General features: G+C 39.9%; 1 protein-coding gene across 1 annotated transcript in view; it reads right to left on the bottom strand.

Moving 5' to 3' along the window:
* The window catches only part of eys (eyes shut homolog), a 635,999-nt gene that overhangs the window by 389,302 nt on the left and 218,855 nt on the right, over positions 1-27,842 (bottom strand). The window contains exons 20-22 of the mRNA XM_062058295.1: positions 26,938-27,051; positions 16,938-17,135; positions 9,780-9,901 (exon numbers count right to left, since the gene is read on the bottom strand). Of these exons, the coding sequence (XP_061914279.1) occupies positions 9,780-9,901; positions 16,938-17,135; positions 26,938-27,051 (434 nt within the window). The remainder of the gene's footprint in view (positions 1-9,779; positions 9,902-16,937; positions 17,136-26,937; positions 27,052-27,842) is intronic.

Consider the following 27,842-nt stretch of genomic DNA (forward strand, 5'->3'; position numbering starts at 1 on the left):
GCGCTGCTGACTTGTCTCCACTCAAGATGATCCCATGCTGGCCCCACCATGGACTGGACTCTAACACTATTAACTAGATCCACTCGACGGCCACTGGCAATGCAAATCAATCAATAAATCAATCAAAGTTTATTTATATAGCCCTAAATCACAAGTGTTTCAAAGGGCTGCACAAGCCACAACGACATCCTTGGCTCAGATCCCACATCAGGGCAAGAAAAAACTCCACCCAATGGGATACAATGAGAAACTTTGGAGGGGACCACAGATGTGGGGCTGCCCTCCCCCCGGTCGCTCATGGAATTGGACATTGGGCCAAGCTGAGTGGAGCAACTGTGTTCTCCCCGCTTGATGCTGCGAGTGGGCAATTGCAGATCCTGCTGCACTCAGACAGGTGCAAGCTAGCAACTTTCATTACACTCTTTGGCAGTTACTGTTTCAAGAGACTACCTTTCGGGATTACCAGCGCATCGGAAATCTTCCAGCGGAAAATTCTGGAGACAATGTAAGGGCAAGCTTTTGAAGTTTTCATTGACGACATGTGTCTATGGGATCTCAATGGAACAGCGCAACATCAGACTTGAAAAGGTTGAGTCAGCAGGCCTAAAGCTAAATAAAGAGAAATTCTCAATCATTCAAAGCTAACTACATTTTTTGGGACATCTCATCGATCAGTCAGGGGTCAGACCCAACTCTGACAAACTTGAGGCTATTTGACTGCTGACCCCACCAGCAAATGTCCAGGAGCTAAAAAGAGTCCTGGGCATCGTGAAATACCTTGGAAGGTACGTTTCCAGCACCCCACGCGACCCCGAACAGGATAAGCGGTAGAAAATGGATTGATGGATGGTAAGTTTCCAGCCTATCTACAATAGGTCCACCACTATATGAGCTTTTGAAAAACAAGAACATCTGGACCTGGAGCCACAAAGAGCAGTAAACCTCTGAGATCATTAAGGAGATGGTGACCACAGCACCGGTTCTTTCCTTATACAATGTTGCTAAGCCCACAGCTTGGTCCGCCAATGCCAGCAGCTACAATCTGGGGGTGTACTCCTTCAGCTCAATGGAGAGGAGTGAATGCCAGTGGCCTACTGCTCCAGGCGTCTAACCGAAGCCAAAACACATTACGCCCAGATTGAGAAAGCGTGTCTGGCTGGCGTATGGGCCTGTGAGAAATTCGACAAGTATCTCTGCGGCTTGGATCAAGTCAGGCTTGAAACCAATCACAAACCACTAGTACTGCTTGTCCACAACAGAAGTCTGGACAATGTTCCTTTGAGATGTCAGCGCTTACTGATGATACTTTTGAGGTACAACCCAGCAGCAGAATATGTGCCAGGAAAAACTCTTGTAGTTGCTGACGCCCTGTCTCTTAGCCCACAAACACACACAAAATGAGAGACTGACATTCAGCATGACGTGGCTGCTACATAGCCACAGTGATGCAGGGCATCCCACCATCTCAAACCAGAATGGAGAGCATCAGAACGGCCGACAGTCAGCTGCAGTACAGGCTGTCATCAAACTTATCAGGTCAGGATGGCCAGAATACATCGGCAACGTCCCACCGTGTGCCAAATACTTTGTGAAATTGAAAAAAAAGAAGCTGATGTGTTGTTCACACGAGGAAACAGGGATGTTATTTCAATGTCATTAAGAGCAGACATTTTGCAGAAAATACACGATGGACTTTAAGGGCTCACAAAGCCAAGACATCAGTTTGGTGGCCAGGTGTCTTTCCAGGACTTAAGAACATTGTAGAGTCATGCAGGACCAATCAGGAGCAGAAGCGGGCTAAGCAGAAGGAGCCACTCATCTCCACACCCCTGCCGGTTCGTCTATCAAAACAAATTGTCTTTGACCTCTGTAAACACAACAAACACAATGATCTTGTGATATCTGATTACTATTCATGGTACCTAGAAATCCTGCCAACGACCAGTGCTCAGGTTGTTCGGACACTCAAAACAACCTTTGCTAGGTTTGGGATCCCGGATGAGGTGACAACGAACCTCAATTCTCAAGTGCGGAATTCTAGAAGATGGCACGACAGCTAGATTTCAGACACATTATGTCGAGTCCTCACCACCCTCAAGGAAACGGTCATGCAACATGAGCAAAGCAGACCGCGAAGAGAATCCTCCGGCAGGAAGATCAACTGATAACCCTTACGTGCTATCATTCAACTTTCTGTACTATCACAGGAGTTAGCCCATCAGAACTGCTAAGGAGGAGGACGATCTGAACGACTCTCCCTACGCATGAGACAAATCTGCAACCTAAATGGCCCAACAGAAAGACTGTCATGCAAAAGTTTGCTAATGAGAATATTAAACAAGCCTTCTATTTCAACCACCGTTATGGTGGCAGATGTCTTCCTACTCTAAATAATGATAAATGGGTTGTACTTGTATAGCGCTTTTCTACCTTCAAGGTACTCAAAGCGCTTTGACAGTATTTCCACATTTACCCATTCACACACACATTCACACACTGATGGCGGGAGCTGCCATGCAAGGCGCTAACCAACAGCCATCAGAGGCAAAGGGTGAAGTGTCTTGCCCAAGGACACAACGGACGTGACTAGGATGGTAGAAGGTGGGGATTGAACCCCAGTAACCAGCAACCCTCCGATTGCTGGCACGGCCACTCTACCAACTTCGCCACGCCGTCCCTCTACGGCCGGGAGACATTGCCTATGTCAAGCTTGACCATGAACATCTTGGAAGACGCCAACAGTTGTCTCAAAATAATATATTACTCCAAGGACTTATATTGTCAACACACAGGGAAGAGCAGTGCTGCGGCGGAACATACTTCACCTTCGGGCAGAGCCAACTCAACCTAAAAAGACTACCCCACCTGTGCACACCACTGAGAGTGGTGGGATTATATCTCAACCACTGTGTGCTATCGTTCCAAAGAATATTTGCCCAAATCCAAGTGAACTGACGACCCCTACACAAACACCAGGATATTTTTTGACCAGGTCTAGCCGTGTTAGTAAGCAAGCTGCTAGGTGGGACTTGCAGAGAAAAGTGCGTTTTGGGTGTTTCACATTGGACATTTGGGTGACATACAGAAAAAAAACAAAAAACAATTGTGGCCTTTAGGGAGTAATTTAAAAAAAAATAAGGGAAAAGAGATGATACAACTATATGTTCAGTTAGAAAATTGCATATTGAGTCATGTTTATAGAATATTTGTGTATAGAGTTATGTAGCTTCTGAAATCGTTGATAATAGTAATTGCCTCCTAGGTTATTTTGACAAATAAAGTACTCTTTAGGTTAATTTGTAATTTAGACCTGTGTTTACAGGAGATTTAAATTTAAAATAACACGTAGCTCACTTACAAAATGATGTGGCATCACATTTGTGATATTGTTCATTTCGGTAGAGCTTTTATTACCTGTTTAGATACACTTTCGAGTTATTTGAGATAACTTGGAAAGGAGGGAGATGTCACATATGCATGTAGATGGCAGTATTGCATGTTTAAGAGTGTCACAACATTGTTATGTTTACGGCAGGAGAACTGCTTTACGCCAGACAAAACGCGACTCTGCTCTTGCGTGTTGTTACAGCGCTGGGAGGGAGTTAATGAAAACAGCCTATACTAAACCTGTATAGAAAAAACTGATACTCGGCCTCGATCATTCTACAGTGGTACGCCAAAGAATCACTTGATTAAAGTACAGTGTTTTATTTTCCTACATTCAAACATTGTTACTGTTCAAACCGTGTTACAGTGGCCACAAATATTAAACACACTTGTTCAATAAAACCTCTGCATTGTTTTCAATAAATACTTACGTGTACTATGCTACACAGCCAAGTTTTTTCTGAGCTGGTCCTTGGTGAAAAACGTTTTGAGAACCATCGCAACTGGACTGTTTGGTAACCAAACAGTCCAGTTGTGATCAATTGAATGCCCTGAAATTACAATGACCTGGATGAATGAGAACATTCATAGACATGTTTGAGAACCACCGTTTAGAGGAGTCCACTGAACATATTTTAACACACGGTCATTATTGTCTAAATAGCGAGACAACCAAGTGATGTGGAATGGTGGAAGTAGCGTCATGGTCATGCTGCTGGCACTGTGGCGCCACTGTTCATCGAGGGTGACATGAATTCCAACACATTCTGAAGTTACATGCAACTTATCGGACATTCCTTGTTCATCTGATATTTCTATAGGTAGCACACGGACTCTTAGACCCTGTTTACATTAAGCCGGATAACTAATTAAACAAATTATTTAGCCTAAGCCCCGTGTCAGCCACACTAAGTCATCGTTTAAGGTTCCCCTCCTTGGATAAAAGGGTAAGTGTGCTGTCTATTTCTTGAATCTCCGGCTCTTAGCTTTGAATGGACTCATTGATCGTTTACAAACTGAGTTCGGAGAGGAAGTGATGCCAGAAAGACCGCGCCCCACACAGGAAGTGACGTCAGAAAGAACGCGCCACAGCCAGCTTCATAATATATCAATCAATCAATCAATCAATGTTTATTTATATAGCCCTAAATCACAAGTGTCTCAAAGGGCTGTACAAGCCACAACGACATCCTCGGTACAGAGCCCACATACGGGCAAGGAAAAACTCACCCCAGTGGGACGTCGGTGAATGACTATGAGAAACCTTGGAGAGGACCGCATATGTGGGTAACCCCCCCCCCTCTAGGGGAGACCGAAAGCAACGGATGTCGAGTGGGTCTGACATAACATTGTGAAAGTCCAGTCCACAGTGGATCCAACACATCAGCGGGAGTCCAGTCCACAGCGGGGCCAACAGGAAACCATCCCGAGCGGAGACGGGTCAGCAGCGCAGAGATGTCCCCAACCGATGCACAGGCTAGTGGTCCACCCGGGGTCCCGGCTCTGGACAGCCAGCACTTCATCCATGGCCACCGGACCTATGCGACTCCCCCTCGCAAGGGACAGGGGAGAAGAGGAGAGAAGAAAAGAAACGGCAGATCAACTGGTCTAAAAAAGGGGGGGTCTATTTAAAGGCTAGATTATACAAATGAGTTTTAAGATGGGACTTAAATGCTTCTACTGAGGTAGCATCTCTAACTGTTACCGGGAGGGCATTCCAGAGTACTGGAGCCCGAATAGAAAACGCTCTATAGCCCGCAGACTTTTTTTTGGCTCTGGGAATCACTAATAAGCCGGAGTTCTTTGAACGCAGATTTCTTGTCGGGACATATGGTACAATACAATCGGCGAGATAGGCTGGAGCTAAACCGTGTAATATTTTATACGTAAGTAGTAAAACCTTAAAGTCGCATCTTAAGTGCACAGGAAGCCAGTGCAAGTGAGCCAGTATAGGCGTAATATGATCAAACTTTCTTGTTTTTGTCAAAAGCCTTGCAGCCGCATTTTGTACCAACTGTAATCTTTTAATGCTAGACATAGGGAGGCCCGAAAATAATACGTTACAGTAATCGAGACGAGACGTAACGAACGCATGAATAATGATCTCAGCGTCGCTAGTGGACAAGATGGAACGAATTTTAGCGATATTACGGAGATGAAAGAAGGCCGTTTTAGTAACACTCTTAATGTGTGACTCAAACGAGAGAGTTGGGTCGAAGATAATACCCAGATTCTTTACCGAGTCTCCTTGTTTAATTGTTTGGTTGTCAAATGTTAAGGTGGTATTATTAAATAGATGTTGGTGTCTAGCAGGACCGATAATCAGCATTTCCGTTTTCTTAGCGTTGAGTTGCAAAAAGTTAGCGGACATCCATTGTTTAATTTCATTAAGACACGCCTCCAGCTGACTACAGTCCGGCGTGTTGGTCAGCTTTAGGGGCATGTAGAGTTGAGTGTCATCAGCATAACAGTGAAAGCTAACACCGTACTTGCGTATGATGTCACCCAGCGGCAGCATGTAAATACTAAAGAGTGCAGGGCCAAGAACCGAACCCTGGGGAACTCCGCACGTTACCTTGACATAGTCCGAGGTCACATTGTTATGGGAGACGCACTGCATCCTGTCAGTAAGATAAGAGTTAAACCAAGACAAGGCTAAGTCTGACATACCAATACGTGTTTTGATACGCTCTAATAAAATATTATGATCGACGGTATCGAAAGCGGCGCTAAGATCAAGAAGCAGCAACATAGATGACGCATCAGAATCCATCGTTAGCAATAGATCATTAGTCATTTTTGCGAGGGCTGTCTCCGTAGAGTGATTTGCCCTGAAACCGGATTGAAAAGGTTCACAGAGATTGTTAGTCACTAAGTGTTCATTTAGCTGCTGTGCAACAGTTTTTTCGAGAATTTTGGAAATAAACGGAAGGTGGGAGACCGGTCGGTAGTTTACCATGAGGTCAGGATCGAGGTTAGGTCTTTTGAGCAGAGGATGAATAACCGCTTTTTTGAATGCTAGGGGAACAGTGCCGGAGGAAAGTGATAAGTTTATAATATTTAACACTGATGGACCTAATAATACAAACAGTTCCTTGATAAGTTTCCCAGGAAGTGGGTCAAGTAAACATGTTGTTTGTTTTATCCCACTTACACGCTGTAATAATTCCTCTAATGTTATTTCATCAAAAATAGAGAGACTATTTTGGAGGGCAGTGTCCGTCGTATATACAGTCGTATTTGTGTTAATAGAACCCAGTTGTAGCTGGGATGCGTTGTCTTTAATCTCCTTTCTAATGAGTTCAATTTTCTTATTAAAGAAATTCATAAAATCATCTGCCGAGTGGGTGGAGCTACTGGGAGGAGTCCCTTGTTGGGTTAGCGATGCTACTGTACTAAACAGAAATTTAGGATCGTTTTTGTTGAGGCGGATGAGATTTGAGTAGTATTTAGCTTTAGCTAAGGTAAGCATGCGTTTATAAGTTATTAAACTATCACTCCATGCTTGATGGAAAACCTCAAGTTTAGTCGCGCGCCATTTGCGTTCCAGTTTTCTACATGATAATTTATGAGCTCTAATTTCTTCTGTAAACCATGGGGTGCGCCTTTTAGGGGCCCTTTTTTGCTTTAGCGGTGCTATACTATCAATAATTTCGCGCAAGGCATCGTCAAAGTTGTTAGTGAGTTTATCAATAGAGCCGACATAATTTGGGAATGGTGCTATTACCGAAGGCAGTAGGTCAGCAAGAGTCATCGTTGTGGCAGCATTAATGTTGCGGCCGCTATAGCAGTTATTATTATTATTAGCTTGTTGACAAAGAGTCAAAACTTCAAATTTTATAAGGTAATGATCGGACATTACTTTAGTATATGGAAGTATCATAACTTTGGAGGTGGTGACACCCCTGACAAGCACTAGATCTATTGTATTACCGTTGCGATGCGTGGGTTCATGTATTATTTGTGTAAGACCACAGCTATCAATTATGGTTTGGAGCGCCACGCACTGAGGGTCCGATGGGGTATTCATATGGATATTAAAGTCCCCCATTATGATTATATTGTCGGCGTGCGTCACTAGATCAGCAACGAACTCTGAGAATTCACTGATAAAGTCCGAATAGGGCCCAGGGGGGCGGTAGATAACAGCCAGGTCGAGAGGTAGCGGTGTGACGGACCTCATAGTAAGCACCTCAAACGATTTATATTTATTATTTAGGTTAGGGGTAAGGTTGAAATTTTCATTGTATATTAGTGCGACACCCCCTCCCCTTTTAAGAGGGCGGGCAACATGCGCATTCGTATAGTTAGGAGGAGATGCCTCATTGAGCGCAAAAAATTCGTCCGGTTTGAGCCAGGTTTCGCTAAGACCAATGACGTTAAGATTGTTGTCTCTAATGACCTCATTAACCAATAACGCCTTGGGAGACAATGATCTTATGTTTAAAAAGCCCATATTATAGGTATTGGGCTGTTTTGACGAGTTTTTGTTAAGATTATCCGTAGTGGCAATATTAACAATGTTGCGTTTATTATGCGTAGTGCACTTTAAATAGTTTCGACCATATCTAGGAATTGATATGACGGGAATTTTCCGATTGTTTGCTTGGTGCTGCAATAGACTGGACATATCATAATTTGCCACCTCAGTAGAATGCATGTCCACCTCTGACACAGACACAACAGAAAAAACATTATGTGAATTGTGTATTATTCTAAGAGAATTGCTATGCGTACATGGATTATCCAGCCTGGCGCTGGCTAGTTCTAGCTTAACTGACTCCTCACCCGGACTAACAGACATTGTAATTGCCTGTGACCGGGCTTGCTCTAGTGTAGTCAGTCAAGTGAGACTTAAATAGTAGTCTATGTTTCTAGACAGGATGATGGCGCCTTCCTGGTTAGGGTGAAGGCCGTCTCTCATCAGCAAGCCTGGTTTGCCCCAGAAAGAGGGCCAGTTATCAATAAACGTTAGTCCCTGCGTCCTACAGTAGCTAGCCAACCACTTGTTAAGCGAGACTAATCTGCTATATCTCTCATCATTGCCTCTCGCAGGCAGGGGGCCAGAGACAATTACTCGATGCCTGGACATCTTTCTGGCGAGATCACAAGTCCTGGCTATGTTTCTCTTTGTAATCTCTGACTGTCTCATTCTAGTGTCATTGGAGCCAACGTGTACAACTATATTCGCATAATATAGCGGTTTCGTAACTCGGAGCTAACCACTGGAAATATGGAGGCGAGTCAACCAGACATGCCCGTGTTTCTCCTTCTTTTACATGTACAGACGTTTGTGGAAATCACACATGAATACCTTAAGAGAAAGCGATTGCAGCTATTTTGGATACAACAGTTCTCAGACGGCAAGAGAACTTTCCAATGTCCAGGTCAGCTGTGATTCTACTTACCGAAAAACTTTGTCCCTTTGTCGAAAAAGAGACGAGAATGCAGGCTCCTGTGTATGTGATAAAAAAAGGTAGCGTGTGCTTTGTATTACCTGGCCGTCGAGGGAACACTACGCAAAATGGTTAATGCTTTTGAACTGGCAAAGCAGACTGTATCAATTATTGTCCGCCATGTATGTCGCAGACTCAACGTCTAGGTCCAGAGTATATAAAGTCACCAAAAACAAATGGACAATGAAGGTGAAGGCAAAAAAGAGTGAGGAATGTCCTGACCGGATATCTAGATCCCTAGATTGATTGATGTCAAATGTTCTTTATCACATTGTTTACTTTCACGTGTCCATTAAAGATTTGATTAATTTATGATGGCTCAGGTGTGATTCACTACAATAGGACCCCACAGCACACTGGATTCTAGTTAATTGAAATAGCACAACACTGGATATTGTACAGATAAGTTAAATTTAAGAATTTGCACACAAAGCAACACTGGAGGTGACGATGACCTGCGCATTTTCCGCGCATGCGTACTAGGTCGCGTTGCGCCGGCGGACGGAGGCGGTTGGGGGAGGGGGGTCTTAAACGACCATTGTGTGTGTGGACAAGGATATGGTTAGGTGGGATTTACCCTGGATAACCTTAGTGTAGAAGGGGGCCTCAGTCTGATGGTGAATAAATCCCTTAGCCTGCCAACTACACACCATCCTTATGGTACTGACACACGTTACTTCCATATTTGACTTTCATTTTTTGAAAACACAATAATAATGTCAACAAACAGCAGTGTATATTTACACGGTAAAAGCAGGATGGCCATCAAAGGCAATCAGCAATACCTTATGTGTTTCACTTGAGTCCATATGTGATGAGAATTACCAACTGCGCTGATTTTATGGCACACATTTCCATTTGAAGGACTTTTAAAGTCTATACATTATACTGCCATATAGAAGAGGAAAATAGAAAAAAAAAAAGCTGTCTACTTACCAGATGGCGGTCTTTGCATATTGAGTTGCTGCTGCACAGACTGTTCACACAGTCATCAGTGTCTTTGTCACATCGAAGCCCAGCATAACCAGGATTGCAGAGGCAATAAAACCCATCTACAACTGGAATGAAAAAAGATCAGCAGTTTACTTACAGCAGCTTGCAACATCAATCCACCGACTCCCAGCATGTAGCGTTACTTTGACATGATTTCTACACAGCTAATTGTTCGTATCATTAACAATATCTCAGTGTGGTGCCATGCTTTTAAATGGTGCTTAAAATAAATGGATTGTTCCACCGGTGCAGCAGGCTGACACGGCAGCACTCCATGCATCAGTCTGACGGGGTGCGACACTTTAACCATCTTTAAATTAACCTGTCTGGCCATCGGCCTTTTTTTCCCCCTCTCACTCCTTTCACTTATCGCTACTTTTTCTCAATAAAAGCCCTGAAGGCTTGTCGTTTGTTTCCACATTTGTAAAAGTGCAGGTGACGGCGTATGAAAAGGAGTATCCCATTTTTTACAATTTTTTTCAACTCCAATTTCTTGAATTAATTTGTGAAATAGTCCACGGCTGATAGTGTATGCCATCATTGTTCTTTCCTTATTAATGACAAGGGATGCATCACTCCATCTCTGCAACACAACATTGGTGCGCAGTTAGCCAGTGACAGAGGTAATTGCACTTCTTACAGGAGTGAATTTATTACTTCCCCAGTCAGGGTCCCAGGATTCTTCATTATCCCAAAGATTTAGCACGTAATCTATGCTGTCACTCTGTCTTGGTGTGTGTAGCCTCTATTACTCTCATTAAATGTTTTAGGTCCTGGGTGGCAGCAGCATTACTCATCTCAGCCATGAGGTGTACTCCCCTGTGACGGGGGGGTGGCGGGTCTAAAGGTCCGGCACCGCTGACCTGAAGTGAACTGGCTGCAATCAAGATTAGTTTGGACAGCTGGTTGAGCTCTATTGTTATATAATGAAGTGGACCAAAAATACAATTCCATATTGACCAGGACATAATGTGACCCTAGATATAAGACGACTATCTTTTGGAAAGAACATAATATCCTATTATCTACATCAGTAAAAAAATAACTAGTCAATTACCATGCAAAATATATTATATACAGTTGTGGTCAAAAGTTTACATACACTTGTAAAGAAAGTAACGTCAACGCCCAATAATTTCTACAACTCTTATTTTTTTGTGATACAGTGATTGGAGCACATACTTGTTGGTCACAAAAAACATTCATGAAGTTTGGTTCTTTTATGAATTTATTATGAGTCTACTGAAAATGTGACTAAATCTGCTGGGTCAAAAGTTTCACTGCAATAAGGTGCTTTTGGTAGCCATCCACAAGCTTCTGGTTGAACTTTTGACCACTCCTCTTGACAAAATTGGAGCAGTTCAGCTAAATTTGTTGGTTTTCTGACTGGACTTGTTTCTTCAGCATTGTCCACACATTTAAGTCAGGACTTTGGGAAGGCCATTCTAAAACCTTAATTCTAGCCTGATTTAGGCATCCCTTTACCACTTTTGACATGTGTTTGGGGTCATTGTCCCATTGGAACACCCAACTGCGCCCAAGACCCAACCTCCAGGTGATGATTTTAGGTTGTCCTGAAGAATTTGGAGGTAATCCTCCTTTTTCATTGTCCCATTTACTCTCTGTAAAGCACCAGTTTCATTGGCAGCAAAACAGGCCCAGAGCATAATACAACCACCACCATGTTTGACGGTAGGCATGGTGTTCCTGGGATTAAAGGCCTCACCGTTTCTCCTACAAACATATTGCTGGGTATTATGGCCAAATAGCTCAATTTTGACGCCGCAGATTTGGTCACATGTTCAGTAGACCCATAATAAATTCATAAAAGAACCAAACTTCATGAATGTTTTTTGTGACCAACAAGTATGTGCTCCAATCACTCTATCACAAAAAAATAAGAGTTGTAGACATGATTGGAAATTCAAGACAGCCATGACATTATATTCTTTAAAAGTGTATGTAAACTTTTGACCACGACTGTAAGTACCAGGGGCCTGTTTAGTCATTATTTTGGGCAGAGGCAAACCTACTCATTGGGGCCCCTTCACAGAAAACATGTTATTTAACATGATGGTTTTCACTGATCCCAACGATTTTTCTGTAATTGATAGGGACATTATTTAACATTTAACATAGTGTAAGCCAGGGGTCACCAACCTTTTTGAAACCAAGGGCTACTTCTTGGGTACTGATTACTGCGAAGGGCTACCAGTTAGATACACACTTAAATAAATTGCCAGACGTAGCCAATTTGCTCAATTTACCTTTAACTCTGTTATTATTAATAATTAATGATATTTATCTTTGTGGAAACACTGATCATCTTAATGATTTCTCACAATAAATATATATAGAAACAGATAAATATCAATATGCAACACTTTATTTTTATATTTTCTCTAAGTGCACATTTTTCAAATTGAACATTTTCAAATGATCACTTCTAAGACAGTCTTGTGAAATCACAATATCCCATTTTAACTAGCTAGCCACTAACATTTTTTTTAACAAATCATGAATTACTTTGCACCATGTTTGTACAAATAATAACTCATGTAAAATACAAAAGTAAACTCTCAAATTTTTAAATCATGTCACACTTTGAACTGGACACCAAATCTGTTGTCTGTTTCTTTGTCAGTTAGTGGGAAGCCTGGCATTGCATGCTGTTAACTAGTGTGTTGTACTCTGGTGTGTAACTTGACACTGTAACTCTGAGTGAGTCTTGCAGATGTGCATCAGTGAGGCGTGTTCTGTGTTTGTTCTTGATGAAGTTCATGTCAGAAAAGGCTGATTCACAAAGATACGATTTTTCCTCATTGTTTGCGGAACCTTCTTAATCTTTTGGACATATTTTCACAGCAATCTGGCCTTAAGCTTAATTATGATAAATGTAAAATGTTAAGGATCGGAAATCTAAAGGGAACGTCCTTTCGAATGGAATGCAAAGTGCCTGTTTTGTGGACAGATGGACCAATTAACATACTTGGTGTTGTTGTCCCAGAAAATCTGGAAGATCTAGGCTCAGTAAATTATGATAATCGACTAAGAAAGCTGGACAAAATTATGCAATTATGGAAAGGGAAATCCCTAACCTTGTATGGTAAAATGTCTATTGCCAACTCGTTAATTATTCCTCAATTTATTTATTTGTTTTTGTCATTACCAGCTCCATCACAAAACTTTTTTAAGATTTATGAGCGGAGGGTCTTCGATTTTGTCTGGAACGGCAAACCAGAAAAGATTAAAAGAAAAGTTTTGTACAAAGAGTATGAATATGGGGGCCGGAACTTCTCAACCTTGAAGCTATGTGTCTGTCTTTAAAAGCATCAATTGTTCCAAAGATGTATTTAAACATTGAGTGGTACACAAATGTCCTGTTGGACAAAAAACATGTACTGTATCAAAAGAAATGGTATCCTTTTTTACAAGTGATCCCCTCCCAGAGAGTCTGCTGGGAAACATGGCGGGATTCATAAAGGAAACAATCCACTCATAGTGGTGTTTTCAATTTTATGTGCCAGAAAAAAGAGACGATATTTTGCAGCAGTTAATATGGATGAACTCTAATATTGTAATAGATGGAAAGCCTTTCTTTTGGAAAAATATGTTTGAAAGAGGAATCATTTTTGTCAATGATATTATCAATGAGAATGGTACAATTATGAAGTATGATGAATTTAGAGCTATGTATGGTGATGCTTGCTCAAGCTTTTCATTTTATCAACTAACTGGAGTAATTGGGAAAAGATGGAAACAAATAATTAATTATGGAACTACTAAATTATTAGTTTGTAAACCTCTAATAAGAAATTCTAGTTGGCAAAAAGGAACTAAAATAAATAGAAAAATATATAATTTTTATTTAATAAAGAAATCTTTGAAGGCTGCCTCATACAACACAAATGGAAAATGGGAGGACTTTTTTGACTGCCCGTTGCCATGGGATGCCATATTCAAACTAATCTATAAAACCACTATCGATGTGCAAAATCGTTATTTTCAAATTAAAATTATTTATAACTCTACCCACAGGGAAAATGTTAAAATTATGGAATATGACAGAGTCGGATGATTGCCGATTTTGTTGTCAGGAGCCTGAATCCACCCTGCATTTGTTTTGGTATTGTCATATTGTGTCTTTGTTTTGGGTGGAAGTTGAAAAAATGTGTTTAAGGTTTGGTTTGTTTATGAAGCTTAATGTGGTTTCTGTTATTTTAGGAGAGTTCATTGACAATCATGATTTAGTCAATTTAATTATAGTACTCGGTAAAATGTTTATTTTTAAGGCCAAAAACAGATATTCACTTAGTATTACTTTCTTTAAAACATTTATTCAGTATTTTCTAACTTTAGAAAGTTACATGGTTGAAAACGATAATGATGCCAAAAAACATTAAAAAAAAGATGAGAAGTCCTCAAAGGCTTATTTTGAAAGTATAATTATGTTTATAGATTATATGATATCTGTTGTTGTGTTCCCTCATTTGAGTGACCTGGACATAATCTGGACTGTACATAAATGCTTATTTTGAAAATGTAATTTTGTTTATAAATTATATGCAATCTGTTGTGTTCCCTAATTTTTTTCTGTGTACATGAATGAAGGTGTGTGTTGCTGAGTCCGACTTGGACATTATCTGGACTGGGCCTGGTTTAAAAAACCCTTTAAACAAATCTAATTTCATTGACAACCTGGTCTGTTGAAGATAAGGCCCTTTTTTAAAAAATAAAATAAAATAAGATAAATAAATAAAAAACATTTTCTTGGATAAAAAAGAAAGTAAAACAATATAAAAATAATTACATAAAACATAGTAATTAATGAAAATGTTAGTGGACCAGCAGCCTATACAATCATGTGTGCTTCAGGGACTGTGTCCCTTGCAGATGTGTTGTCTATGTTGTGGGAACCAGAATATTGGTAGCAGAAAGAAATAACCCCTTTTGTGTGAGTGGGTGTGGATGAGTGTGCATGGGGAGGGGGGGTTGTTTGGGTTGATGCACTGATTGAAAGTGTATCTTGTGTTTTTTCTATGTAGATTTAATTAAAAAAAAAAAAAAATTTTTTTTTTTTTTTTTTTTTAGAACAGGCCCGCGGGCGACTCATCTGGTCCTTACGGGCGACCTGGTGCCCGCAGGCACCGCATTGGTGACCCCTGGTGTAAGCCATATTTCAGGGAACATTTTTTGTTAGCACAGTTGGACTGATGTGACGCATAGCACTGCTATTATGGTTGTTAATGAACACTTAGGCCTACTACGGTATTTTAATGTTGGTCATTATTGTGGTACTTGGAGAGACAAGGGTTTTCTGGAGTGGTACTTGGTGAAAATTTTTTGAGAACCACTGGAGTAGACAATCGTCCTTTACATGAGAAGGGAGTGGGGAGCTGTCCAAATTGTTATTAATTATTATATTTAAAGCACACAAATTAAGACAATATAATTAAGGATAGTTTTGAAAGGAAAAATACTGTTATGTTTTTTTCCCTGCCTTCTCTTTTGTTGTGATTTGTTTCCTCAGCTCATTAGTCTCCAGCGAGGGGTGGACACTAAGGCACCCCTGCAACCTATTTCTACCGAGGAGTATTTAAGCTCGTCACCTACAGCTGGTCTTGTCGGTTAATTTTTATCCTGCACCTCCCACGTGCATGCGCCTGCTTCGTCTCGTCAGTCCTGGTACATTGCTTTTCCCTAATCCTGTAATTCCTAACTTTGTTGTGTTTGTTTCCTAGCCTCCTTGAGGCAGCAAAGACTTTACCTTGTGCTTAATGCGGCCTGGCTTTTCCCCTGCCGACCACTGAGGAACCTGTTCCATTTAGTATTCATTGTGTGTGCTTCTGCCCCATCGCTTTTTGTTACACTTTTTGGACTCATTAAATGTATTCCTTTTTGTTATTCAAACTTGCCTCCCGTCTCTGCATCCCGGGGTCACCCCCTTGACCAGTTCCTAACAGCTACGATTCCATTATACATTGATTATTTATACCTCTTTAGTTGTTATATTGTATATTATTATTATATTATATATTGTTAATATAATGTATATGATGTTTATTAATAGTATGTCTACAAGGCTCCTCCTTTGGCCACTGCATATACGCATATAAACACATATATGCATATACTGTATATAGGGACGAGCGGTAGAAAATGGATGGATTTATATATACATATGCACTGTATATTAATATTACAATCTCTCTCTCTCTCATATATATATATATATATATATATATATATATATATATATATATATATATATATATATATATATATGGGGGGGCGGTGTGGCGCGGGTGGGAACTAGGAACCTGAGGGTTCCTGGTTCGATCCTCAGCTTCTACCAACCTAGTAACGTCCGTTGTGTCCTTGACCAAGACACTTCACCCTTGCTCTTGATGGGTCGTGGTTAGCACCTTGCATGACATCTCCCGCCATCAGTGTGTGAATGTGTGTGTGAATGGGTGAATGTGGAAATAGTGTCACAGCGCTTTGAGTGCCTTGAAAGTAGAAAAGCGCTATACCAGTACAACCCATATACCATTTACATTTATATATATACACATCCAACATCCAACATCCAAAATATGCTTGGGGAGATGCATTGTGGTTGTCTACCGCCATGTACTTCTACAGAAGAGATGATAGCAACGTTTTGAGATTGAGATAAAGTTAAACATAGAGTTTGGTATGGGTTCGTATTGGACTGTTGAGGTGAGTGCTACTGTAGAAAAGACTTAAAATGCACTGTAATTAATTGCAGGCAATGTGCTGGAGCTACATGTAACTGAAATCCCATGGCAGCTTGGCAATGCAGCACTGCCACAAATATCATGTCTTCTCGCATTATTTGTCCAACATTTATTTCCAATTATGCAAATTAAAGCAACACATTTCCTTTTATGTTAGCCAAATGGTTAAGCCTACTCTTGCAAACAGCGTCCTAGATTGTCCTATCAAATGGCATCACTCCAATCACATTACACCCTTATTAGCTTCAGCAATGACCCAACTGTAAACTGACAGTCAGTACAAAAGTATGTTATTAAACATGCATGGCAGGACAACAGCTTTTGTTTTTGTTTTTTTTACCATCATAGCAGAAGCCATTGATACACGGGCTGGAGCTGCACTCGTCCACGTTGATTTCACAGCGAGGACCTGTGAATCCTCGGCGGCAACGACAGCGAAAGCCCAAAGGGTAATGGTCCTCGTCCAACTCTTCCACACATAGTGCCCCGTTCTCGCAGGGATTACTGGCCTCGCAGGGTAAAAAGTCACAATTCGGACCTGAAGTGAACACACAGGAACATCCAGCATTGTTAGAATACAATTAGGTTGCAGACTTGGATTTAGTGCCGTTATATAAGGGGGAAAAGGTGATGACAAATTTAAGGGCCCACAGTGCCACACACACAGGCAATGAATGGGGTAGAGGGGCCCACACCGATATTCTTTCATGCCCTCATGACATATTGCATCCTGTGCAACTTTTAGTCGCTGCACATAAAACAGATTCAAGTAAATTGCTTAAAAGACAATGGCAATGTATTACTAAAAGTCACTAATGTAATGTTATTAGTGTTTGTAAATAATTAAATTCACCCACATTTCTCAAATACATTATTGCTCATGGTATGTGTTTCCTTGCTCAGCAGCATGTAAAATGAAGGTCATTAAATATGAATTAAGCCGTAACAGGTTACGATTGGCCAGCGGATTATTAATGTAATTTAATGTAATGACCTCTAAAGTGATGGAAACATGCTCGTGTGCATGTATTCGTGAAGAACTATAAGCACCAACAATGTAAGCCAAATTAAGCAACTAAACACTTTATTTTCATGTAACTCATTTACCTGGTCCACATTTTAGTGTAAAAATGGCAATAAATACATAGATATGAATTAAATAAATTTTGTAATAATTTATAATAAAACATAATTTGAAAAACAACTATTCAGCCTATTTATTAATTCAAGACCAATCTAACATTTTCACAACTGATTTGTTATGTAATTAATAAATAGTATGTCAAAATGTGTGCTGGCAAGCAATAAAAAAAATAACAATTATTAATTAGGATCTGTAAAAAATAAATATGATCTCTTTTTCAATCCCACCTAAAAAAATAATAATTATAAATATAAAAAATTCAATAATTTGTTGTTTTAAACCGACCTGAACTATGGAAGTAGAATTGTCTCACATCAACTTATATATATCAATATGATATTAATACATATGCATGCATTAATAAATATACAAATACAAATACAAATGTGATATAAAAATAAATAATTTGTATGAATAACCACATATTTGTAAATATATTTTTGAGATTTAAAGATATATACAAATACAATATATACATATACAAATGTGACATACAAATAAATCAATAATTTGTATAAATATACGTGTATTTGTAGATATATTTTTGAGATTTGAATATAAATATGCTTGATATTGTATTTGTATTTGTATTGAATTTGCATATGTGGATCGTATTTTTGCTTTTGTGTCGATGAGACATTCCTACCACAAACGAGATGCACAAATAAATGTGACCGACACACTCCCCTGAAAAACCAGCAGAGGGCACTGCAGCCAGAGCGGTCTGGGTCACAGAGCATGTATTCTTGATTTTTTTGTATGTCACATTTTTATATTTATAAATTTGATGTGTATATATTTATCACATTTGTATTTGTATATTTATTATATGCATATGTATTAATATCATATTGAGATATATATATATATATATATATATATATATATATATATATATATATATATATATATATATATATATATATATATATATATATATATATATATATATATATATAAGTTGATGTGAGACAATTCTACTTCCATACTGAGCAGTTTGTTTTACTTACTAAAATAAAAACATCAAGTCCATATAAAGTGTTGAAGCTAATTAATCCAAAAGCAGTAAGAACAATTTTTTTGTATTTAAGTATTGCATGTTAATCTAGTTGCTTTTCCTCTGCTTCAGAAAATATAAAATAAATAAACAATCACAGTGCTAGCATTTGTTACAAATATTGGTATAGGAGAACAGATTGAACAAATAAATGTTTAGTCATGTCCGGTGTGTCCTTGAGCAAGACACTTCACCCTTGCTCCTGATGGGTCCTGGTTAGCGCCTTGCATGGCAGCTCCCGCCATCAGTGTGTGAATGTGTGTGTGAATGGGTGAATGTGGAAATAGTGTCAAAGCGCTTTGAGTTCCTTAAAAAGGTAGAAAAGCGCTATACAAGTATAACCCATGTATTACGGAAACCGAGGTTCGTATGGTTTAACTAAGAGCGCTGCTTTACTGTAACGTAAAACATCGACACATGCATTCAAATGTCTTGCAGGAATAACACCATGCCTGTTATCATCATACAGTTCACAAACAAAAATACAAAGTGGCGATGCTGAGGCAGGGAGTTGAGCTGAAAGCAACAAATGTCCATCTGACAAAACGCAACGCTAGCATCGCCAAGAATGCAGAGGACATTCAAGGTACTTGAAGCGCCAACTGTAAAATCTACATTAAGTTAAAGGGAGAACGAGCAGAAGCCAAAATACTTGTTGTTAAAGACATCAAAGAACTGGACAAATACTGAAGATAGGAAATTAAAGACACAACTCTCGAAGACTTGATGCAGCTAAAGTCAACCGTCAACCTTAGGCTATGACAAATGATACGATATTAAGTAATATATAACATACTGTAGTTTGATTATCACCAATAAGTTATTACTTTATAAAGTGCACAGCTAAGTCAGCATTTTCACAGCTGTATGTAAATTTTGTCTCAATGTGCTTGTTTTTCAATTACTTTTTTGAGATTAATTCACCTTCCTTTCTTTCACTCAGGGAGTAAATTTAAACATGAAAATGGTTCAAATGAATTTGTGAGGAACTCGCATGGCTGCAGTAGTTGTGATCCCCAGATGCAGGAAACTGGAGAAAGATGTGCAGGTAAGAGTCTTTTAATATACTCAAAATAGGGAGAAGCAGTCATGCATGCAAAGGTCCTAAATATAATCAATCCTCGAGCACTGGCGAACAGGCGAGGCAGGCATAAATAGCAGCCTGATTGGCAACTGCAACCAGGTGTGCCAGGCTGCCAATCAGAGACAGGCGAGGGAAACGAGCGCCCAGGGAGACATGCAGGAAATGGAACAAAAATAAGAGCGTCGACAGGAAACAAACACCAAACAAGGAAACACAACCAGAAGTGAAATGACAGATCGTCCCAGAATTATCAGTAATAAAAAAATGGAGAAGGGGTATGTTAATATAAAAGCTTTGCTTTGTTCTACTCCTTTTCAGATATGTTGATTCATGCATTCATCCATTTTCTACCGCTTGACCTTCTCGGAGTTGCGGGCACTCAGGCGGAAGGCGGGGTACACCCTGGACAAGTCGCCACCTCACCGCAGGGCCAACACAGATAGACAGACAACTTTCCCACTCCCACTCAGGAAAGTCAAACACAAATACAAATAGACGAAATAGAAATTGAAAGAGTAAATGAAACCAAATTTCTAGGTATACTGATTAATGATAAAATTAACTGTAAATCTCATGTAAAAAATATACAACATAAAGTAGCAAACAACACGTCAATAATGAATAAATCAGAACATGTTCTACACCAAAAATCACTCCATATTCTCTACTGCTCGCTAGTGTTAGCATATCTGAGTTATTGTGTAGAAATATGGGGAAATAACCACAAAAGTACACTTCATTCATTAACGGTGTTACAAAAAAGATCAGTTAAAATAATACATAATATTGGATATAGAGAACATTCAAACCCTTTATTTATTGAATCAAAAATACTGAAATTCCACGGCATAGTGAATTTGCAAACAGCTACAGTTATACACAAATCAAACAACAATCTGCTACCCAAAACTATATAACATTTCTTCTCAACAAAAGAGGAGAAATTTAATCTTAGAGAAAAATGTAATTTAAAACATTTGTATGCACGTACAACCCTTAAGACCTTCAGTATATCAGTATGTGGAATTAAATTATGGAATGAATAAAGCAAATAAATCTAACAATGTACTAATATGATCCACTTCAAGAAACTCTTCAAACTTAAAGTGTTTACAAAGTACAAAGAAGAAGAACCATGATAAACATTCTGAATTTATCTCATCCATCCATTCATTTTCTAGATAATCTTCCTTATCTCACCATATGAAATATAACTTACTTCACTCATTTTTATTTATTTATTTTCATTGTTATTACTTATGGAGTATATTGTGAATAAATTGAGAACAGAGTGAACAAAAGTTTTAGCAACTGCTATGTAAAGGAAAAGGGGTAGGATTAAATAAACTCTGCTTCTTCCTACTCCTTTTCAAACAAGTTGAATGGAGAAACTGGAAATTGTGATGTATCATGTTGTATGCATGCATGTTCAAAATAAACTCAAACTCATCTTAACATTCACACTAGGGCCAATTTAGTGTTGCCAATCAGCCTATCTCCAGGTGCATGTCCTTGTAGGCGGGGGGAACCCGGAGTACCAAGAGGGAACCCATGCGGTCAAGGGGAGAACATGCAAACTCCACACGGAAAGACCCCGAGCCTGAAAATCAAACCCAGGACCTTCTTGCTGTGAGACACGAGCACTAACCACTTATCCAGATATGTCGGATTTGTTTAAAATACGACCACACGATTTACCTTAATGTAATTTGTTAAAAATGTCTGAAGCGAATAAATCATGACCATAATCTATTTATCTACCAAAAACATCACTCTGACTTTAAGTTTTTGGTATACAAAGGTATACAAAGAAACTAAGATATTACATTATTTTTCCATTGCTTCTGCAAATGAACACATATGGAAGTTATTTATATCAATAAACTGCCACGATCTAGAGTACATAAGCAAATGTTGTTGCTCATTGATTTTCATAATGTGCTTAATGCCTGACCTACTTAAATCATCATACATTAGCCCACAGCACCAGCATTGTTTTCATTAGTAAGCAGTCACACCACCATGCAGTGACACTCCAACTACTGTACACCGTGTTTGGGCTGATGAGCAAACAGATCTCAGCAATAACTCAAATCCAATGTCTTCTCTGACGTCAGGTAGCGAATGGAGACCAGGGGCCGTACTTATCAAGCTTCTTAGAGTGCCATTTTACACTTAAGTCCTGAGAATTTGCGAAATTTAGTCCTACTCCCAAACTTAAGAATAAAAGCTTTTTATCAACTTTCTTAAGTCTAAGAATCACTCCTACTCTCCACGATATTTAAGAGACCTTCAGAGGTGTCTTAAGTGGTTAGGAGTTGCCAGCAGGGGATGGCACTGAGGCGAGAGAGACGTGCACGAACGTTCAGGGAGCGGAACGATGTCCTGGATTTGTTTGATGACGAGCAGCTGATCAAACGGTATCGTTTAGACAGAGCGGGTATGGGCTCTGCGGGGTTGGGTTGGGGCGGGCGGGGGCTGACTTTGTTTGGCGGGGGTGGGCTCGCGTGGCGTCACGCTAAAGTGGTCTGGTGTGGGTCACGGGCCGTGGGGGGGGGGGGGTGGGGGGGGGGGGCGGCTTCCTGGCCGTAGTTCCTGGTTGTCGGCCGCATGGACTGGGGGGGATGTCCGGGCCCTCTACTCCTCCTACTTATAGCACACACAGTCACACAAATATAGGACGTTGGGGGATTGTCCTGCGGGGAGGCATGGCGGGGGGTTGAGGATGCCTCCTATGGGGCTCCAGTCCTCCTGTCTTGTCCCCTGCTCGTCCATCCCTCAATCTTAGCTGCATATTAGACACTTAGGATTTGGAGGGCTCGGCTTGGTTGGGACCCACCAAGACCTTGATGTCCCCCAATTTTAATCGCATTATTAGTTCCCACAAGCATACATATCTCACTCACGCTACAGTACACGCATCAATAGGGACTGGAGGTCGGATGTAATGGCTGACCTCCTAATTTTAACTACACAGTAGACACTCTGGGGGCCTTGTACACATGCATGTGGGGGGGTTGGGGTTCGGCGCACCCCTCATTGCCTCGTCGGCCGGCGCGGATTCCGGGGACTACGTTCTGGTGGCCTGCCAGGTTTTTATTAATTTATTATTATTATTATTATTATTATTTTATTTATTTATTTATTTATTTTTTATTTTTTTTATTTTTTTAATAATTTGTATTATTTACTTACTTTATTTTATTTTATTTATTTATTTGTATTTGTTATTTTTAATTTAATTTAATTTGTATTTTATTTTATTATTATTATTATTATTTTTTAATTATTATTATTATTTTTGTTTAATCGTATTATTTTTGTTTAATCGTATTATTTATTTGTGCGGGTCTCGCTTCCTGTTGGGTGGGGTCCGTGCCCGTGTGGCCCGACCTTGCGCTGTGGGGTCTCTGCTGGCGACTTGATGTGGTGGCGGCGCAGCGCCCGTGTCTGGTCTGGATGCTGTGTCTCGGTTGTTTGGGCGGTGGTGTGTTTGTGCGGGTTTGGGTTGGGGTGGTGGGGTCTTTTGGGGGGGGGGGGGGGTGTTGGTGTCTCTTGTTTGCGTGTTGGCGTTTGGGCTTGCTGGCGGGCCGGCGCTGGCTGGTCTCCGTGATCCTGTTGGTGTGTGCTTGCCGGTCGCGGTTTTTTTTTATCGCTTTGATTTGATTGGGTGGTGCTGGCTGTCTGGGGGTGTTGTGGCTGCTGTTTCTGCTGCCGTTTGTTTGTGGTGTGGGCGCCCGTGGCTGCTGGGTCTGGTACACGGGGGTGGCTGATGTTGCGACTGATGGCAGCCTGACAAACTGTGTATATGTATGTGTATGTATTATGAACTTGTTTAAGAAATGTTCATATGCTTCATCAACCTCTTTTTCATTATACACATTGTCCCAATCTTGCTTTTGTAGCTCAATTTTGAAGGCAGTCATCCTCTTCTCTGTGCATAGTCTTCGAAATGTCCTTTTGTCTTCCATGTTCTTCTTGTAGTTTCCATCATATATTGTAAAAACTGGCAGATGATCACTAACGTCGCTTATAAGTAGACCACTTGTAGTGTTATTATCAAAATCATTGGTAAAAATATTATCAATAAGCGTGGCACATTGTCCTGTGATTCTGCTTGGCTTTGTGATTTTAGGATATAGACTGATGCTGTACATTGTATCAATGAAGTCATCAATAGACTTTTGCTTGTTGGGGTTCAATAAGTCAATATTAAAGTCACCACATAAGAACATTATTCTTTGACCATTGTCCATGTAAGTTGCCTTGATCCATTCTTCAAATGTTTCTATACTTGACTTAGGTGATCTATATATACAACTGATGAATATGTTTTTGCTTTTTTCCTGACATATTTCAATGGTTATACATTCTAAGATATTATCTATGGCAAATGACATGTTTTTTACCACTTTGTAGTTCAGGTTCTTCATCACGTACACAGCTACTCCTCCTCCATTTTTGTTGGTTCTGTTGATGTAGTTTAGTTCATATCCCTCCAGATCAAAATCTATTCCTTTTTTATCATCAATCCATGTTTCTGTGACAGCAATCACTTTGAAGGGTTCGTTGATGTGTTCCAAAAAGTTCTTAATGTTGTTGTAATTTGCATACAAGCTTCTACTATTAAAATGAATAATTGACAATGTGTTATCACATTCAATGTTGCTATTATATTGATAATCTGTATAATAAAAACAACTATTACTGATGTGGGAGAAAAAATTTGTATCTGGATCTATATCATTTTCCAAATCCTGGTTTTTGTGATCTTTGTTGCAGAAATTTTTTAGTTCCATATTTTCTTGTTCAACAAACTTTGATGTTGTTTCAATAATCTCTATAAGTGTAGGTGGATGCAATCCTGAATCTAGGTCCTCTTGTTTAGTCGTCCCTTGGAACATAGTAGTGCCGATGCTGAATTTAGGTGCTTGTTTTCTGTCAGAGTCCATTATCATCGTTGTTGTAGTAGCTGTGTAAACTTAAAAAATTGTCCAGGTCCTTGATGTCATGGACAACAATTACTCTTGCTTCTGGACTTCCATTCAGCTTGATGTAGATTTTACAGTTGGCGCTCCAAGTTCCCTGGATTTTTCCCTGCCTTCTCAAGTCGCGTGCTTTCTTGGCGATTCCAGCATTACGTTTTGTGAGATGCTCATTCATGTACACATTTGTTCCCTTCAGCTTCTTTCCCTGTCTCAGCAATGCCATTTTAGATTTTCTGTTTACGAGTTTCACGAGCACGACTGGAGTGGCGTTGTTGTTTCTTCCGTTCAGTGGGATGCATGTTTCGATGGTATTAATGTCAATTTCAATTTCTTTTGATTGCAGAAAGTTGACCACTTGCTGTTCTGCTGAGACCATATCCATTTCATCTGGTTCACCTTCATTATTCACAGCTTTCGCATAGGATCTTGGTTTAATTCGGTGCCCTGTCACAATGATATCATTCATTCGTTTATCCTGATCCATTTCATCTATGATGTTCCTCAGCATGTTGTTGTCTTCTTGAAGGGTCTTCATTTGTTTGCTCATTTCAGTGGCTTCTTTATTTCTGGAGTTGTTCTCTTTTTTCATTTCTTTAATTTCTTCTTTAATTTCTTTCATATCCTCTTTCCATCCATCCATCAATTCTTCCAATTGTTCTACCATTTCTTCTTTAAATTCCTGGAGTATTTTTTGTAGTATCCCTTCTTGAATCCCATCATGTCCTGTGCCCAGCTTCAAATCAGTCTTTCCAGTCAATCCTTTAACTTTTGGCATCGCGGCAGTCACTGACGTCAGTGCCTCTTATGTCTTAAGGGCAGTTACTTCTTTAGCGACTTGCGGCACTTTTAACTTGTTTTTTCAACAATTTCGTACCTTGTGCCGTTCAGAGATCAATTTGAGGTGTCAGCCTGTCAACTTATATCACTCTGCGACGTCGGGATCACTTTAAAACAGCTGTAAACTCGCCGTAACTTTTGGTTGCTAGGCAACCGCTTTGAACTGCGGGAGGCGCCTTTGGCTTGAGGCTAACGGCTCTTCCACTCGCCTTATTTCAGCATATCAGTGCCTCTCAACTGACCAAAATCAGATCGAAGATGCCAGGTGACTCTCCTGTGGCTGTGATCGCAAATCAGTGGTCAAATCAGTGGTCAAAATCTTCAGACTTAACAAAAACTCCGGTAGCAGAAGCGGAGCTTTTTTTCTTTGCGTCCTTTTCTCATTGACAGGTAGTGACGAAGTATCTTACACTTCTCTTTTGTAAAGTAAATCTGAACAGCCGATATGGGCATCCACATCTGCTATATGATTTGCCCGAGAAGCTGGGCAGGACATTAAAAAATAAAATAAAATAAAAATAAAATTAAAAAAAAAGACAGAGCGGGTATTATTTTTGTCACAGATTTAATACTTTTCGATTCCTTGTTGATTTCTGCATGTGGCTGCAGTGGGCTAGTATACATTGAGCCACCCACACCAGTTTCAAATTAGTTGCCTAATTAATGAATTGGAAAGAAAATGTTATGAGAGTAGCGTATGTGTGTGGCCGTGAGGTGAGTGACGTCAGTGAGTGTGTGGGCGAGAGAAGAGAGGGAGGGGTAGCGTGAGTGCCGGCGGGGACTAGTTTATTTTGTAGTTTATTGTCAAAATATACACTCCCACTGTCCACTTAAATATTTCTAAGATATTTCTTTATTCTTAGACAAGGGATTCTCTTACGTGATTGGTCATTTCTATGGACACAGAAATGACGTCACCTAAAATTCCGTTTACGGCACATAGTTATGTCGTAATTCAGCTCTGAGTGTGACACTTAAGATTCAGTCCTTCACTTCGCTGAAAGTGTGAGTAAGACGCTTGATAACTAACTTTTAAGTGCAGCTTTCAGCGAATAATTTATTTACTCTTAAGTCAACTCTTAGCAGACTTCTTAGGAGTAATTCTAAGAAGCTTGATAAGTACGGCCCCAGCTCTTTTTCTTGGGATGTGAGTGTTTAGACAGGTGGAAGTAATATTATGTGAATCTAATTAAACATTTTTTGGTCTGCCGTTCCCTTGGTGTTCATTACCTTTAAATGGAGCCTCACATTGGCAGAAGTAATTACCAGGTTGGTCAAAGCATGTGGCGCCATTCTTGCAAGGTGATGAAGCGCACTCATCAATGTGAAGTTCACACCGGGTCCCTTTGACATAAAGAAAAACAAAAAAAAATAAAGATTTTAACATTTACGGTACAGTCATCCTGAGTGGAAAAATGTAGTACATTTTTTAACAGCAACATTAATTCCCTTTATACGGTATGTGCTGCAACGTACACAAGTGGATCTTACCTGGAAAGGTGATAAAATATCTGTGGATGGTTCTTTATTGCCATTGCACAAGTACAATGAGAGCTGGTACCTCAACTTAAGAGTGTTTTGAGATAAGAGCTGTCTCTTGGCTAATTGTTATGCTTTAAGTTGCAAGCAAAAATCCGAGTTACAAGCATCCCCGTATTTTGTGTGCTATTTGCACCAAATGTTCTGCAAAACATTCTTTCTGACGAGGGGAGGGGGAAGGGGGGGTACATCACGCGTCAACACACATCAAACATTTTCAGCCACCTGAAACGCCAGCATTGCTACGACAGCGTTTGAAAGGCCTATGAAGAATGCTTGCGGCTAAAAAAGCTGCCCCCAAGCCAGGTGTGCATAATTTACAGTTAAATGTGCATTGAAAAAAATAATGAATATAAATAAGTTTATCAGTATCATGAGAAGCGGGAACATGTCTGCTTGAAAAAAATACCTTGTGCATCCCGAGTTTGTAGCGTCAACATTTACATGTTTTTATTGTTAATTTACACACTTTTGACCTTTTATTCCACTTTTTATGTGTTTTTTTGTCGTAGTATTTTCAGAATGTGTGGTGAGCCCTTAAAATATTTGCAGCGGGCCGCGAATAGCTCACAGGCCGCACCTTGGAAACCCCTGCT

This window comes from Entelurus aequoreus, linkage group LG09 (assembly GCF_033978785.1).
Source record: "Entelurus aequoreus isolate RoL-2023_Sb linkage group LG09, RoL_Eaeq_v1.1, whole genome shotgun sequence".
Lineage (NCBI taxonomy): Eukaryota > Metazoa > Chordata > Actinopteri > Syngnathiformes > Syngnathidae > Entelurus > Entelurus aequoreus.